Raw genomic sequence first — 15190 nt, forward strand, 5'->3', positions numbered from 1 at the left:
TGACAACTGCTTTCCCTGGGCCTCACAGTGGAATTCCATTTCAAAGTGTATCTTCAGATAAGTCCCCATGGCTGAGTTTAATTACATCTGCTAGTTCTGAAAGTAAGGTGACCTGCGTGTGGACCCAGTGTCGTCAGTTCCACATAAGCAAAAAGCATCTGGGTACATGGTTTTAATCCTCCATTACATCCCACCCCTTGGTCACAATCTGTCATTTGCGAGGCCTAACCAGTATTTGAGTACAGAGGGAGCGAAAAAAGAGAAATCAAAACAACAATTACAAAGATAAGCAATGACGCGAGCAACCAACGGAGGATAGTGTGGCCCACCCCCCCAAATGTAGCAGTTAGCCATGAGAAAGGATTCCAATCAAGGCTCAAATTATCCTTGTTGGCCACAATACCCAGGTACTGGAGCTCACGAACAGATTTTGAAACATGCTGAACAATAACATATTTATATAAGCTGCACTTGAGGCTGGTGACCAAGGACTTCCTTGGTGTAATGCATCGGACCGTGTTTCCCACGGGTAACTCCCTTGGAACGTCCTCGACATTACAAATCCAATTGCTGGCATCAAAGCAGCTGTTAAGCCAGATCACCAGGAGTGTAAAATGGAGAACCTGGAACAAAGAAGCCTGACACATGTCACTCATGATACCATAAGCGTTCAGTGTTTAAACAGACTAAATCATCCTGTCCCTCAATAGCTACCCAGTGAGTGTTACCCTGGGCAGGTGTCACTATTTCCCCTTTTACAGGAGGGCCACTACCTGGTGGTGCCACCCATACCTTTTGTCCAACATTCTCTAGTTCGGGGATGGGGGGCAATGACTGTTATTCCTCTGGAATAGGCTGTAATTCAGGAGCGTGAAGAAGTCGGTGGAAAGGTGTACCTCCTTTTAAAGGGCGATGATTCAAATTGTCGACTGCCTGCTGCAGCACATGGCACCATCCCTTCTGGGTCCCCAGTGATGTTTCCAAACGAATTTGTTCCTTCAGTAAGCCGTTCATTTGTTCAACTAACCCGGCAGCCTGCGGGTAATAAGGAATATGGTGGATCCATAAAATACCGTTGTCATTTACCCAATCACAGATTGCTTTCCTGGAGAAGTGCAAGCCATTATCAGAGTGAATCTCCTCTGGAACATCATAACGATAAATCAAATGGTTTAGTCCTTGGATAGTGCTAGCTTGGTCAGCCATCTTGGTGGGAAAAGTAAAAACCAGGCCCGAAAAGGTGTCAACCATTACTAGGATGTAATATTTACCCATACAGTCTAGCATGGGGCCTATATAATCAATTTGCCAGACCGCAGCTGAGTGAGCACCCCGTTTTATTTGGCCATGTGGACCAGGTGGAATGGTATGGAACTTCACAAGCTGACATTCTGGGCATGTACGTACGACCATGCGGACATCATCCTGATGGACGGATAAAGCATGTGTACGGGACCACATAGCTGATCCCTTCTCCCCCAAATGACCACTCTGTTCATGTGCCCATCGAGCCAGGGGGACGGTATCAGCACAGCTGATAGTGGCAAGCTGATCTGCTACTGCATTATGTTGAGCCATGTTAATCGCCATATTGGTATGGGCATAAACGTGATAAACGGTTATCTCACGATGGTGGGAAGCATCCCACAACAGCTGCCACAACTCTTTGCCCCATACTGGGCGGTCAAGTATCATCCAGTTGTTCTTTTGCAAATCAGGCATCCATACCACAAGTCCATTAGCCAAAGCCCAGGAATCAGTAAACAGGCGAAGAGGGTGATCATGGGGATCTAGTGGTAAAGTGACTGCCTTCAACTCAGCATACTGACTGGAGCCACCATCCCCCTCCTCCGATAAGTGAGTTCCTGACCTGGGATGGTAAGCCACCTGTTCGTGTACGTGGCCCACCCCTTCAGGCCCTCTGGTCGCATGACTCTGAATATACCACTTCCATTTAACAATAGAAGACTGCTGAGCCCGCCCGATCTTTAGATTAGCATCATTAGCCAGGACCCAATTCATTATAGGAAGTGCAGGTCGCAATTGAATATCTGCATCACCTGTCATTCTTTCAGTCTCTAGCAGGGCCCAGTAACAGGCTACTAACTGTTGTTCAAAAACAGAATAACGAGTGGCAGCCTCGGACATGGTACGTGACCAGAATCCCAGTGGGACTCGGCGACCCTCTTGTTTCTGCCAGAGGCTCCAGGAGGCCACATCATCAATATAATGGTGAATTGAGAGGGAAGGCGATACTGGAAGGTGGATGAAGGTATACTGGCGCCCCTTCCAGGTAAAGGCGAACTGATCCTGTGAATCCTCAGCTATAAGAATACTGAAGAAGGCGTTAGCGAGATCAATGACAGCATACCATGTTCCTGAGTTCCCAGTAGCAATGTTTTCAATAAGGGTGACAATGTCCGGAACTTCTGAAGCAAGTGGTGGGGCATGTTTGTTGAAAAAACGATAATCAACTGTCATTCTCCAGGAGCCATCTGGCTTCTGGACCGGCCAAACAGGGCTATTAAAGGGCGACGTTGCGGGCCTCACTACCCCTTCTTCTTGCAGAGCATCGATGGTGGCAGTAATCTCTTCCTGCCCCCCAGGGAGACGATATTGTGGAATGCACACTGGTTTCATGGGGGCTGGCACCATCACAGGATCCCACTTAACCTGACCCACTACTAGTTTTTTTGTAATAGTTCGAATTCCAAATTCAAATCTCCCTTGGCTAGTATTAAGGGCCATACCGGCCAACATATTAATACCCAGGATACACTCGTCAGTAGCAGCCACCAGGGCATGTAACCAGACAGGGGAAGGGCTATCACCCACCATGGCACAGACTTTTATTTCCTTTGCCAGGGTGACCGCTCCTCCCAACCCCTCTATTTGAAAGGCCGGTCCAGTCCAGAGGTCGGGATTGCCAGGAATCACCGAGTGCTCTGCACCGGTGTCGACCAAAGCCAAGTATTGGCGATCATTACCCCCACCCCAGTGGATTGTTAACGGTATGTAGGGCCGCGGATCCCCGTGTGTGCGCCGTGTCTCGATGGAGTAGACACGGGAATCCTGCCCACACCTTGAGGCTTCAGAAGGGTTCGGGGGCTTCCAGGACCACATGCTATTGTTATCTTTAAGAGCCTGTTTAACCCATTGTTTTACCTCATCATGAGTAACTGGAGCAGGAGAAGCCAGCTCGATAGAAGCAGCAGTGGGAGCAGAAAGCACAGCTGGGCCAGGAGGACTCAGCAGCTGGGGATGATGTTCCCCTGCTTTTTGCCTAAATCGATCTCCAATGGCAGCCAGCTCTTTTACAGAGAAATCACGGATCATTGACTCCTTCCGACCCCTGTTCCCACTTTGACTCACAGGATCCTCCACCCAGTCTAGGGGAGGAGGTGGAGGCCATCCAACAGAGGGAGTAGGCCATAGAGCATAAGCAGGGGTTTGGGTATTTTCCCCTGGGTCCACATGGGAAACCGGGGTATCTATCCCTTCCATCTCTACCCTTACATCATCCCCCCTTCTGTCTGTTTGGGAAATCTGCTGCCTTATAGGGCGGGCGTGAACAGCAGATGGAGAGGGTAGTATGTTAGACACATGCTGAGGAGTATCTGCATTATTACCATTGTCATTCCAGATATTCCCATCCCAATCCTCAATTACATCAGGATCGTTACCATTCCTTATCATGGCATGAATACGATATGGATCGGGTTCTACTCCATGCCTTTCCTTATCTGCACAGAGCTGCTGCCGGAGTTTAATATTACGGCAAATCATTTGGACATGCTTATCTTCCCATTCTTTGGCTCTGTCCTGACTGGTGCGAACAATCTCGCTCATCATGGAACAGCATTGTCGCAGGACTTCTAGCTCCTCCTCTAATTGCTTTCTTTTGCACTGAGATTCTACTTCTCTTTGAATTAATTCTGCTTCACGCTGAACGGAGTGGCGTAATGCTGTGGCCAGCAACCAAAAACCATTCGTCAGCGTTCCCTTTTTATCAGGAAATTTACTTTCTCGAAGGAGAGTGGCAACCCGCTCTCCCAGAGGTGCACTTGATGAGTCTAACTTCTCATCCCAACTAATGGGTGGTCCCAACAAAGACAGGGTATTGGCCAACATGCCAAACCCATCGTCTTTGGAAGTCCATCCAGGAATCAAGAACTGCTCAGGGCTCACCTCTTTCTTTCGGCGAAACATCTTGAGACCAACAGGGGAAGTGGGGGAGGGGGGTTGGCGGCAGTGGTGTGTGTGGCTGGTGTGGTGCTGCATGGAGGGGTGGCCTTGGGGGCCGGGGTCGACGTATGTGGGTCGTATTGGATGAGTGGGGGGGCGGGGGCAGGTTCATCTCTTAAGGCTGAAGCGGGCCACTGGTGGTTAAGGAGGCCCTGCGTGCCCCAGAGCTGCATGGGGATGAGGGTGTATGCCCGGTCAGCGTTGTCCTGTGTTGGAGGGTAGCGTGATGTGGTGAGTGCTTCTGCTGGTGCCAGGTCCCTGGTTAAGACAGTGTCCTCCCTGCCCCTGCCGAACCTAATGTAAGCGTAGTTATGGTTTGCATGAAGGAGGAACACCTGCTCCACCAGGGCTTCGGCCTTGTGTGTCCTTACATGCTTACACAGAAGCACCAGTCCCAGGGACGTGAGCCACACTGGGAGTGACATTCCAGTTGTCAACCTCCTGGGGAATGAGAACAGACGTTCGTGAGGGGTCTCATTGGTAGCCGTGCACAGCAGTGACCGAATGGCACCGAACGCCTCGGGAAGGGCATCCTGCCAGAATTCAACGGCCCACCCTTTTGACCTGAGAGCTAGGAGGACTGCCTTCCATACCACCCCATTCTCGTTTTCCACTTACCCGTTGCCTCTTGTACGTGGTGCAGCCTTTGGTTACCTGGAAGGCTCGGGGACCCACCTTTGACCGGAGTAGGACCAACCTCTTCCGATCGGAGTCCAGGATTTTGCCCTCATGTGCCTTGATGATTGCCTCGACCGCATGCTGCCAAATCTTGAAGCATGTCTGGGCTTCTGGATGGTGTGGGTTGACCTCGAGGCTCCCTGCGCACAGGAGTTTTTCCATGGCAGCCGTGGGAAAATTTTGTGGATTAAATTGTGGTCCGCTGTTAGACAGAATCAGACACACGCAAGGTAAAGACTGAACAACAGGCTTTAATCCACAAAAACCTCTGGCTGTGGCTGCAGCAACTCAGTATGAGGCCTCAGGAGGCTGGCACAGGCTTATATCCTGGAGGGTGATTGACACCCGATCGGGTGGGGCTTGATCCATTCAGGCTGACTGATCGGCATCCGGCCAAGTGTTGTCCATTCCCCTTACACTTCTGCAGGTACAGAGGTTGCTCCCTGCAGTAGGCTGGTGGTGTACCATCACAGTAGACAGTCAACACCTTTTTCACAGGGCAACAATGTCAATTACCAGAGGACATCTATTCAAAGTTAGGGGAGATGTCAAAGGTAGGTTTCTTTTTCACAGAGAGTGGTGGATGCCTGGAATGCTTTGCCGTGGGTGGTGGTGGAAGCTGGTACAATGGAGACATTCAAAAGATACTTTGATAGTGTGTGTGTGTGTGAGGTAGGGATGGATTATATTTTTGAAAAGGAGGTTTACAAAGGTCAGCACAATATCATGGGCTGAAGGGCCTGAATTGTGCTGTAATGTTCTATGTCCAAAAATTTTAAGGCTCACTTTCATGGAAGGAAGCCATTTAATTGACTATTTCAATACCTGCCACAAATGGATCCATTTTGGTTTCTACCATTTCACAGATCTGTCAGAAACCTTCAGGTTACAGATCTTCAAATACTCATCCAGGTACATTTTAAATGTAAAAAAAGGGTAAGCCATCAATGAAGGCAGTGGGCTTTAGAGACCCAGTAATCAATAGGATAAAAATAAAGGTTTTCACAATTCCCCTCTCACTCTTCAGCCAGTTAGTTAAAATCTATGCCCCTGAGTTATTAACCTTTCTGCCAAGCTTTTGAGTCCTTCTTGTCTCCTTGCTTTTTCCAATACTTTGCCACCACCAATGAAAGGCTGACTAGCCCATTTAACATGCTCTGATTCTCTAGCACACCTCAAGCCAAAGCCTGTAACTTTTATTTCAGATACTATTGCCTTTATCTGAGCTTAGCTATTGATTTAGTTTTAATGATATGAAACTAATTAAATGTCCACTCGCTTTCATTCTTTCTTCTTAATACTTGTCAGCAATATAGTAACCTAGACACTTGGCTTATTGACTGATAGTATGTTTGAACTTTTCCCAATGCATTTTTATCCTTAGTAAATTCCAAAAAACTACCTGTTCTCGGATGCATATTCAAACTATTTATTTAGAACTACTTTTGCAGCTAGAAATTTGGGTTATAATTTTGGTTCCTAATCTTTTCTTTTCATCTTCTTACTCATTACAGTACATAGTTAAAAAATATTTTGGAAAGCTCCTTAAAGTGGCCTTTAGTCCCTCGAGATCAGTGATTTTCAAACTTTTTCTGTTCACTCACATACCACCTTAAGTAATCACTTTGCCATAGGTGCTCTGTGATTAGTAAGGGATTACTTTTTTTTAAATTTTTTTAATTTTTCACACTATAAACCAAATTGATCAAGATACATACATTTTCCCTCTTGAACATATACAGTGTTGTTTTCTCCCCCCCCCTCCCTCCTCCCCTCCCTCCCTCCCTACCTCCCCTCCCATTCATTTAAAGTTCAGAAAATGGGATACATTAAACCCGTCAAACAATGTTGTCACTCAATAAAGACAAACAAGAAATTCCACTGAGTCAGTTCTTTTCATTCTCTTCTCCTTCTGTCATTTTAGGTGGTAAATGTCCCCGGTAGGTTTTCTCTATTATATTTCATGTATGGATCCCATATTTGTTAAAAAATGTTGTAATATTATTTCTTAAATTATATGTTATTTTTTCTAATGGAATACATTTATTCATTTCTATATACCATTGTTGTATTCTCAAGTTATCTTCTAATTTCCAGGCTGTCATAATACATTTTTTTGCTACAGCTAGAGCTATCCTAACAAATCTTTTTTGTGCACCATCCAAATCAAGTCCAAATTCTTTGTTTTTTATGTTACTTAGGAAGAAGATCTCTGGGTTTTTTGGTATATTGCTTTTTGTGATTTTATTTAATATCTGGTTTAGATCTTCCCAAAATTTTTTCACTTTCTCACATGTCCATATTGCATGAATTGTTGTTCCCATTTCCTTTTTACAGCGAAAACATCTGTCAGATACTGTTGGGTCCCATTTATTTAACTTTTGAGGTGTAATATATAGCCTGTGTATCCAGTTATATTGTATCATACGTAACCTCAGTAAGGGATTACTTAAGGTGGTATGTGAGTGGGGGGAAAAGATTGAGAACCACTGCCCTTGACCCAATTGTTACTGAAATATTTTGCTTGAGAAAAATTGTCATTGGCCCGTTTCCTTTGGAGTTATGAAACCATGTACATAACGAGTCAGTTAAGTATGATTAAAACAGTGGTTTTCAAGCTTTTTTTTCCCATTCTGTGGTAAACCACTGCATATATGTTTGGATGTGTTAGGACACATCCCTTGCTAACTGTGCCTGAAGCTTCTCCCACTGACCCCTGAATAAAGGCAACTATGCCACAGCACCCTCCTCAGTCCAGGACAGTCGACCAGCATGGACAGACCTCCATTCTGTTTCTCTACAACTTCTAGTCTTTGCAGTTATTAATGGTGCATCAGTTTTATTCACAACAATTTTTTGATAATGGAGCAGACTCTGAAGCCAGAAAAGCTGGACCTCGAACCATAATCACTTGATGCATCCAACAGCATCAAACTCTGGCTGTGTGGCTTCAAAGCGTTCCTGCAGGTTTCCTCTACTATAATTCGATCAGAGAACGACAGGGTGCAAGTACTGTATTCCTGGGTCGGGCCCCTAGGTACACTTGATGATCAGGGACGCTGAGTCTTATCCAGCGGTGATGGACATACTGAAAAGCCAGTTCCGGAGGAAGGTAAAAGAGGCACCTCCTGGCTACCCGAAAACAGAAACCTGGGGAATCGAGCGCCGAGTACCTTTGGACCCTGTGAGCTCTTGGATGGGCCTGTGACTGAAAGGCCATGACGGCTACAGTGAACATGGATGACTTGATCAGAGACACCTATGTCATGGGCCTAAGATCTAGCTACATCCGGCAGAGACTGTTGGAGCAGAGTGAGCTTAATTTACAAAAGACAGTCAAGCTAGTGGACAGGCTAGAGGTGGCCCTCCAAAACATAGATGCAAACTCAGCTGATAACAGAGCTGGTTCGTGGTTACCGTGGGTACCACCATCTTGGGAAGTGGGAGGACCTCCATGTCCTGTCAGCGACTCAACCATGGCCGCGGTACTCTGCAGGCACCCGAAGTGCTACTTCTGTGGCCTGCACAAACACCTGAGGAAACGCAGTCCAATGAACGACGTGGTTTGCTCTAGCTGTGGGAAGAAAGGACATTACGTAAAGGATTACCCTAGCAATTGTTCCTTTCTCAGAATCAGAATTTATTGTCATGAACAAGCCATGAAATTTGGTGTTTTGCATCAGTGTTATAGTGTATTCATATTATAACCATCTTATGACTTAACTATAACAAAAATTAAAATACTAGTGCTCGAAAAGTAAGGCAGTGTCTTTGGTCCATTGATTATTCAGGAATCTGATGGCGGCGGGGAAGAAGCTGACCTTGTGCCTTTAAGTGCTTGTCTTTAGACTCCTGTACCTTTTCCCCACTGATAGCAGAGTGAAGAGGGCATAGCCTGGGTGGTGGGGTGGGTGTCTTTGAGGACAGAGGCTGCTTTTTTTCAAGATACCACCTCAAGTAGATGCCCTTGATGGAGTGAAGTCTGCAGGCCGAGTTAACAACCTCTGGAGTTTATTCTTGCCCTGAGAGTTGGTGCCTCCGTACCAGTCAGTGATGCAGCCAGCCCCAATGCTCTCCATGGTACACCTGTAGAAGTTTACAAGAGTCTTCGAAGACATACCGAATCTCCTCAGACACCTGTACATGAGAAAAGTGTTTTAGCTGATATTTGGCATGTTAAACTACATACCCCCCCAGTCTACTCGTAACGTGCTGATTTGCTGACAAAACTGATCAACTTTGACCACACAAGCGATTAAAAATTCCAGAATCGGATGGGGGAGGTGGGAGTAATAACGCCACAGACATGAAATCTCCATTCACAAGGTGACGTCCGAGGGAACTGACAGGATCCACCGATTGACAGCAGGTTTATCCAACGATTGTAGAGGGCAGTCGATAACTCCAATTCCCAGTGGACCGCGTGTTTAAAGCCGAATCCAATCGGATTTACGCTACCAGTGAGGAGGCGGGATCTCGGGGACTTAACTGACGAGAGTCTCCCGAAAGCCTGTACGTGTCAGCCTCCGGAGTGGCTAGCATTGGACCTGTGACCAATCAGCAGCCTCCAACGCAAGGACAGTCGACCAATGGTAGTGCTCCACGACGAGGAAGTCGCTAATCTATATAAAGGCCTGAGCCGTGCCTGTGGTATTGGGAGATTAGTGCAGAGTCGGAGGCAGGGGTAAGTACTTGTGGGCTGAGATGTGCTGGGGGCAGCCTGATCGGCCGTCCATCGAGTGGTCTGGTCACCTGAGCGGCGGAATCATTAACACCAGCCTGCAGCTCAGTAAAACTCAGGGAGGGTTGGCTGGTTTCCGAGCCCAGCGCCGTGCTGATCGCGCCGGGACGGTCACGCGGCTTCAGTCCGGTGAAATGTCCCGCAAAGTGGCCAACGATGCCGATGATTTCCCGCCCTCCTTCCCCCGCTTCCCTGCGTGTGAGGACTGGGCCCACGGCTGGGCCGGGAACGCGTGCGGCTGCTGACGGCGGCTGGTTATAAAATGGCTTCCGGAGCATTGCGGCCCCATTCAGCTTTTGTTCAGGCTGGAAGCTCCAATCGACCTCGATCGTCGAGACGGCACTTTCTCAGCGTGGAAGATTGAGGTTCATTGCTTGGTTTCGCCATTAATTGTCTGTGAGATGACTCACCAGGTTACTAAGCCTAGTTTGGGGTTTCTGGAGTTGTACCTTCGGGAGTCTAAGGATTAGGATTGCTTTCATGAAGGAAACTGGAGGAGTTTATTGTCTCTCATGACTGATTATAGCTGTTTAAAATCTATTTAGAAGGATTGCTTTTAGGGGATTGTGGAGAAACTGCTAATTTTTAAATTCTCTGTTTAGATCATTTTCCCTACATTATAGTCAATTCTCTGAAAATGAAAGGGTGTTATTACCTGCTGCTGCTACTCAGCAGTGTTTTTGCGGAGGAAGAGGACAAGAAAGAAAATGTTGGTACGGTGGTTGGAATTGATCTTGGTACCACTTACTCATGGTAAGTTTGGAGATCTCAAAGGTTGTCTAATATTGCATGGTTTGGAAACTTGGAAGGAAGATCTATAATTGTTGTTTTTCACAGTGTTGGTGTCTACAAAAATGGAAGAGTCGAAATTATTGCCAATGACCAAGGTAACAGAATCACCCCCTCTTATGTGGCCTTTACCCTTGATGGAGAACGTCTGATTGGTGATGCTGCAAAGAACCAGTTGACCTCAAACCCTGAGAATACTGTGTTTGATGCCAAACGTCTCATTGGGCGCACGTGGAATGATCCGGCAGTTCAGCAAGATATTAAATATCTCCCATTTAAGGTAATACAACTTATTTAGCTGTTCTGTATGATTTTTTTTCAACTTTTCATTGAAAATGGAAGTAGTAAATTTGGATCGTTGATCTCGACAAGTGATGTTTCAAACATTTAAATAGTGATCCATTGGATAGCTACTAGTAAATCACAAAATTCTGTAAACACTGGTTGAAGTAAAAAAAAACACAATGCTTGAAAAGCTCAGCAGGTCAGTATCCTTTATGCAGCACCGTAAAGAAAATGTTCTCATACTTAGAAGAGCTCAAGCACCAAACATCAGTTCTGTATCTTTACCTTTGGTACATAAAATACACTTTGACCTGCTGAGCTTCTCCAGCATTTTGGTTTTTTTTTACATTGGATGGCCACTGGTTTGACTTGGGATTCCATTGGCCATCTGGCCTGGTTTTGCAGAAGCACTTGTAAGAAGTTTTGGTCTCCTTCCATTGAATTGAAGAATTTCACCAGGAATCTTACATTTCTGTGGGCTCTCTAAATGGAGCATCACAACCCACTGGTTTCATTTATTGTCATAAATAAGGCAAACAATTGCTGTGAGCATTGACCACCACTTCTAAAAATAGAAGTGTCTCATGTGCATTAGACACTTGAAAGAATAGTTGCTTTTGGTAGCCCATTTAACTCTTGTGCATATTTTGTATTCAGGTGATTGAGAAGAAGAACAAACCCTATGTTCAACTTGATATTATTGATCAGGTCAAAACTTTTGCTCCAGAAGAGATATCTGCTATGGTATTATCTAAGATGAAAGAAACTGCTGAGGCATATCTTGGGAAGAAGGTAATAAGAATTTGAAGATTTTTTCCTATTTTGGAATGGCAAGAAAAGTGCTCATGACTTTTTTTTTCTTTCTTCATTGTTACTAGTTTTGAAAAAAGTAATTGCAGGAAATGGCCCCTAGTAAGATTACAACCAGTTTTTCTTGAGTTGAATTTTATATCTGCTACTACTCAGAAATGGTGTATGACAGTAGAATTTCACAGATCGTGTGATAAATTCTCAAAATTTTTGAATTATCAGTGTCCCATTAATACATTTGGTTGCATGTTTCAATGCTTCGACATGACCACAATCACAGGAAGACTTGTAAATTTTACATTGATTGAAGAGTTGGAGCCAAGGGCCCATTTCTGCACTGTCATTACACTAATTCTATATTAATCCTCACATTCCCATTGATTTCCTCCTGATCCCTGACTGGTGCAATTGCATGTCTGGGATGGGGGTGGAAACCAAAGCACCCTGAGGAAATACATACGAGGCAGTGGCACCACTAGCTATGCTAATATGCTCTCCTTGTGAAGACTCGCCAAATTTGTTGTCCCTGGTATTATCCAAAGTTATTCTGATGTAATTTGACCTCCCTTCTGTAAATTGTCAATGAATCCAGTATGCTCTGTTCTTTGCCCTGACCATGATACCTTGTTTCATGGCTAAGGGCCACCTTTTTCCTTGAAAACTATTAAAAAGTTTAACTAGACTTTGTTACCCAAGTGCGAAACCAGTTTTTACAGATGTGTAAAATCAAAGATACCTATTTCCACCCCTTTTGTTGAAGTCTTTCATTGCCTTTATTTTATTTGTAGGTTACCCATGCTGTTGTAACAGTGCCTGCTTATTTCAATGATGCTCAGCGTCAGGCTACGAAAGATGCTGGTACCATTGCTGGTTTGAATGTTATGCGGATCATCAATGAGCCGTAAGTATATTCCCTGAATTGCTCCAAAGGTCTAGTGTGCCATGTCATCTATTCCTTAACTTTAAATGTCTGTGCTGGCCAATTGATACTAAAATCTAGGTTTTTGAAGTCCTGGTTTTCAATTGATCGCCTTTCATCCATCCGAATTCAGGACTGCTGCAGCAATTGCCTATGGTTTGGACAAACGAGAAGGTGAAAAGAACATCTTGGTCTTTGACCTTGGTGGTGGTACTTTTGATGTCTCGCTGCTCACTATCGACAATGGTGTTTTTGAAGTTGTTGCTACTAATGGAGATACACACCTGGGTAAGGCAAAATATGGTTGAAACAACATTTGGATTTGGTTTTTGGCGAGTAATTCTAAACTGCATTACTTCTGCCCATAGGTGGTGAAGATTTTGACCAACGTGTAATGGATCACTTCATCAAGCTGTACAAAAAGAAAACTGGAAAAGATGTTCGTAAGGATAACAGAGCTGTACAGAAGCTTCGTCGTGAAGTAGAAAAGGCCAAACGTGGCTTGTCTGCCCAACATCAGGCCAGAATTGAAATTGAATCTTTCTATGAGGGAGAAGATTTCTCTGAAACACTAACTCGTGCCAAGTTTGAAGAACTGAATATGGTGAGTGTTCTCACTGCTTGGCTTTGATACTTAAGGTTCCCATCTAAATGTTGGACAATGTTATAATGAAGCTGGCTGTGCTGCACAAGTTGAAGAATTAAAAATGCTTTGAGTAGTGTTGAATGTCAAAAATGTTAAACAGCAAACCCCATTCCCAAATTTCCACATTCTGTGTGTGACTGCTGTTTGTCCCATTAATTTGACAGTTCATCTGTCCTATCATTTACCCAGTAGTACATATAGTTCCAAGCAACTTGTGTTGATTTTTATTCCATTTAAATTTTAAACTGTCTTGTGTGAAATTTATTGGGGTAAAATATACTTATTTGTTGCTGACAGGACCTCTTCCGATCAACGATGAAACCTGTGCAGAAAGTGATGGAGGATGCAGATTTGAAGAAAACAGAAATTGATGAAATTGTCCTTGTAGGTGGTTCCACGCGTATTCCAAAAATCCAGCAACTGGTAAAAGAATTTTTCAATGGCAAAGAGCCATCTCGCGGTATCAACCCTGATGAAGCTGTGGCATACGGGGCAGCAGTTCAAGCTGGTGTTCTTTCAGGAGAAGAAGATACTGGTAAATTGAAGCCTTCTTATGTTACACCAGTTTAACACCATTCTTCAGAACATGGTTCAAGTTGTTTCTAACTTCTAGTTTGTTGAAATTAGGTGACCTTGTTCTCCTCGATGTCTGCCCTTTGACTCTTGGAATTGAAACTGTTGGAGGAGTCATGACCAAACTGATTCCTCGTAATACAGTGGTTCCAACCAAAAAATCTCAGATTTTTTCAACTGCTTCCGACAACCAGCCCACTGTTACCATCAAGGTGTATGAAGGTGAGTTGCAGTTATCTTTAATTTCTGTAAAAGAAAATTAAAAATAATTAATTTCTGGAATATAAAAGTACTTTGGATTAAAGTTTGAAAGTGAATTCTCATAGGCATAGTCTTTTATGAATTTTCCTTAATTGCATAATCAAAAACTGTTGGATTTTAAAGCTTAATGGAACATCAACCTGATGTGTTAATATTTTGTAGGTGAACGTCCTCTAACCAAAGATAACCATTTGCTTGGTACTTTTGACCTAACTGGAATTCCTCCAGCACCACGTGGTGTCCCTCAGATTGAAGTAACATTTGAGATAGATGTAAATGGAATTCTGCGTGTTACAGCTGAAGATAAGGGCACTGGAAATAAAAATAAGATCACCATTACAAACGACCAGAATCGCCTGACCCCAGAAGAAATTGAGAGAATGGTGTTTGATGCGGAAAAATTTGCTGAAGAGGACCAGAAATTGAAAGAGCGTATTGATGCCAGAAATGATTTGGAAAGCTATGCTTACTCACTGAAGAACCAGATTGGTGATAAGGAGAAACTCGGTGGTAAGCTGTCTTCAGAAGACAAAGAGACCATAGAGAAAGCTGTGGAGGAGAAAATTGAATGGCTTGAAAGCCACCAAGATTCTGAAATAGAAGATTTCAAAGCCAAGAAGAAGGAGCTTGAAGAGATTGTTCAGCCAATTGTTAGTAAGCTGTATGGAAGTGCAGGTGGTGCCCCTCCAGAAGAGGAGGACACTGAAAAGGATGAATTATAATGATTCAATTTTGTAAATAGTGGACTTGAACTTTGCTGTTTGGGAAAGAATCTGAATGATAAAGACTAAACTCTTGAATGTATGTGCAACATTTTCATGAGTGGTGTGAATGTTTGAAATGGTTTTGAACTTCCATTGCAGTCTCAGCACCAATTGTCTGTAGGAAGAACTTAATTGGGAGAAGAGGGTGGGTTTAAAAAAAAAACAAAGTTCTCCAAATGCACATTTTTTCTATTTATTTGCAATCTTGTGTTTGGTCGGTGTAAGCGTAGAAAACATTTTCTACTGATGACCAATAAATGTTATGTTTGATATTAAAATTTCTCTTAGCATCTTGGTGTTGAAAGGCCACCAGCACTACAAACTACCTTTCTGTGGTGGTGATGCACTTTTCATTGTTACACTTGAATCTACAGATAACAATGTCTTGAAATGAGTTGGGTTGTGCACATCATTAAATGGATTAAATGTGTCATCTTGTGTAGGGTTTAAGTGTATTGAGCAATGAAATTGAATTTAAA

General features: G+C 44.1%; 1 protein-coding gene across 1 annotated transcript; it reads left to right on the forward strand.

Annotated features, from left to right (window-relative positions):
- Positions 1-9501: 9501 nt before the first annotated feature.
- On the forward strand, positions 9502-14989 carry hspa5 (heat shock protein 5). Its single transcript, XM_069888299.1, has 10 exons — positions 9502-9607; positions 10267-10417; positions 10502-10733; positions 11396-11530; positions 12337-12449; positions 12601-12755; positions 12836-13071; positions 13411-13648; positions 13741-13908; positions 14110-14989. Exons 2-10 carry the CDS (start codon positions 10302-10304, stop codon positions 14667-14669), a joined length of 1953 nt encoding a protein of 650 aa, XP_069744400.1. The 5' UTR covers positions 9502-9607; positions 10267-10301; the 3' UTR covers positions 14670-14989.
- Positions 14990-15190: the final 201 nt, after the last annotated feature.

The sequence above is a fragment of the Narcine bancroftii genome, chromosome 1 (assembly GCF_036971445.1).
Source record: "Narcine bancroftii isolate sNarBan1 chromosome 1, sNarBan1.hap1, whole genome shotgun sequence".
Classification (NCBI taxonomy): Eukaryota; Metazoa; Chordata; class Chondrichthyes; order Torpediniformes; family Narcinidae; genus Narcine; species Narcine bancroftii.

Coding starts and splice junctions, on each gene's coding strand:
- hspa5 (XM_069888299.1), top strand. CDS start 10,302: ATGAAAGGGTGTTATTACCTGCTGCTGCTACTCAGCAGTGTTTTTGCG. Junction 12,450..12,600: donor ATGCGGATCATCAATGAGCC/GTAAGTATATTC, acceptor ATCCGAATTCAG/GACTGCTGCAGCAATTGCCT. Junction 13,072..13,410: donor AGTTTGAAGAACTGAATATG/GTGAGTGTTCTC, acceptor TGTTGCTGACAG/GACCTCTTCCGATCAACGAT.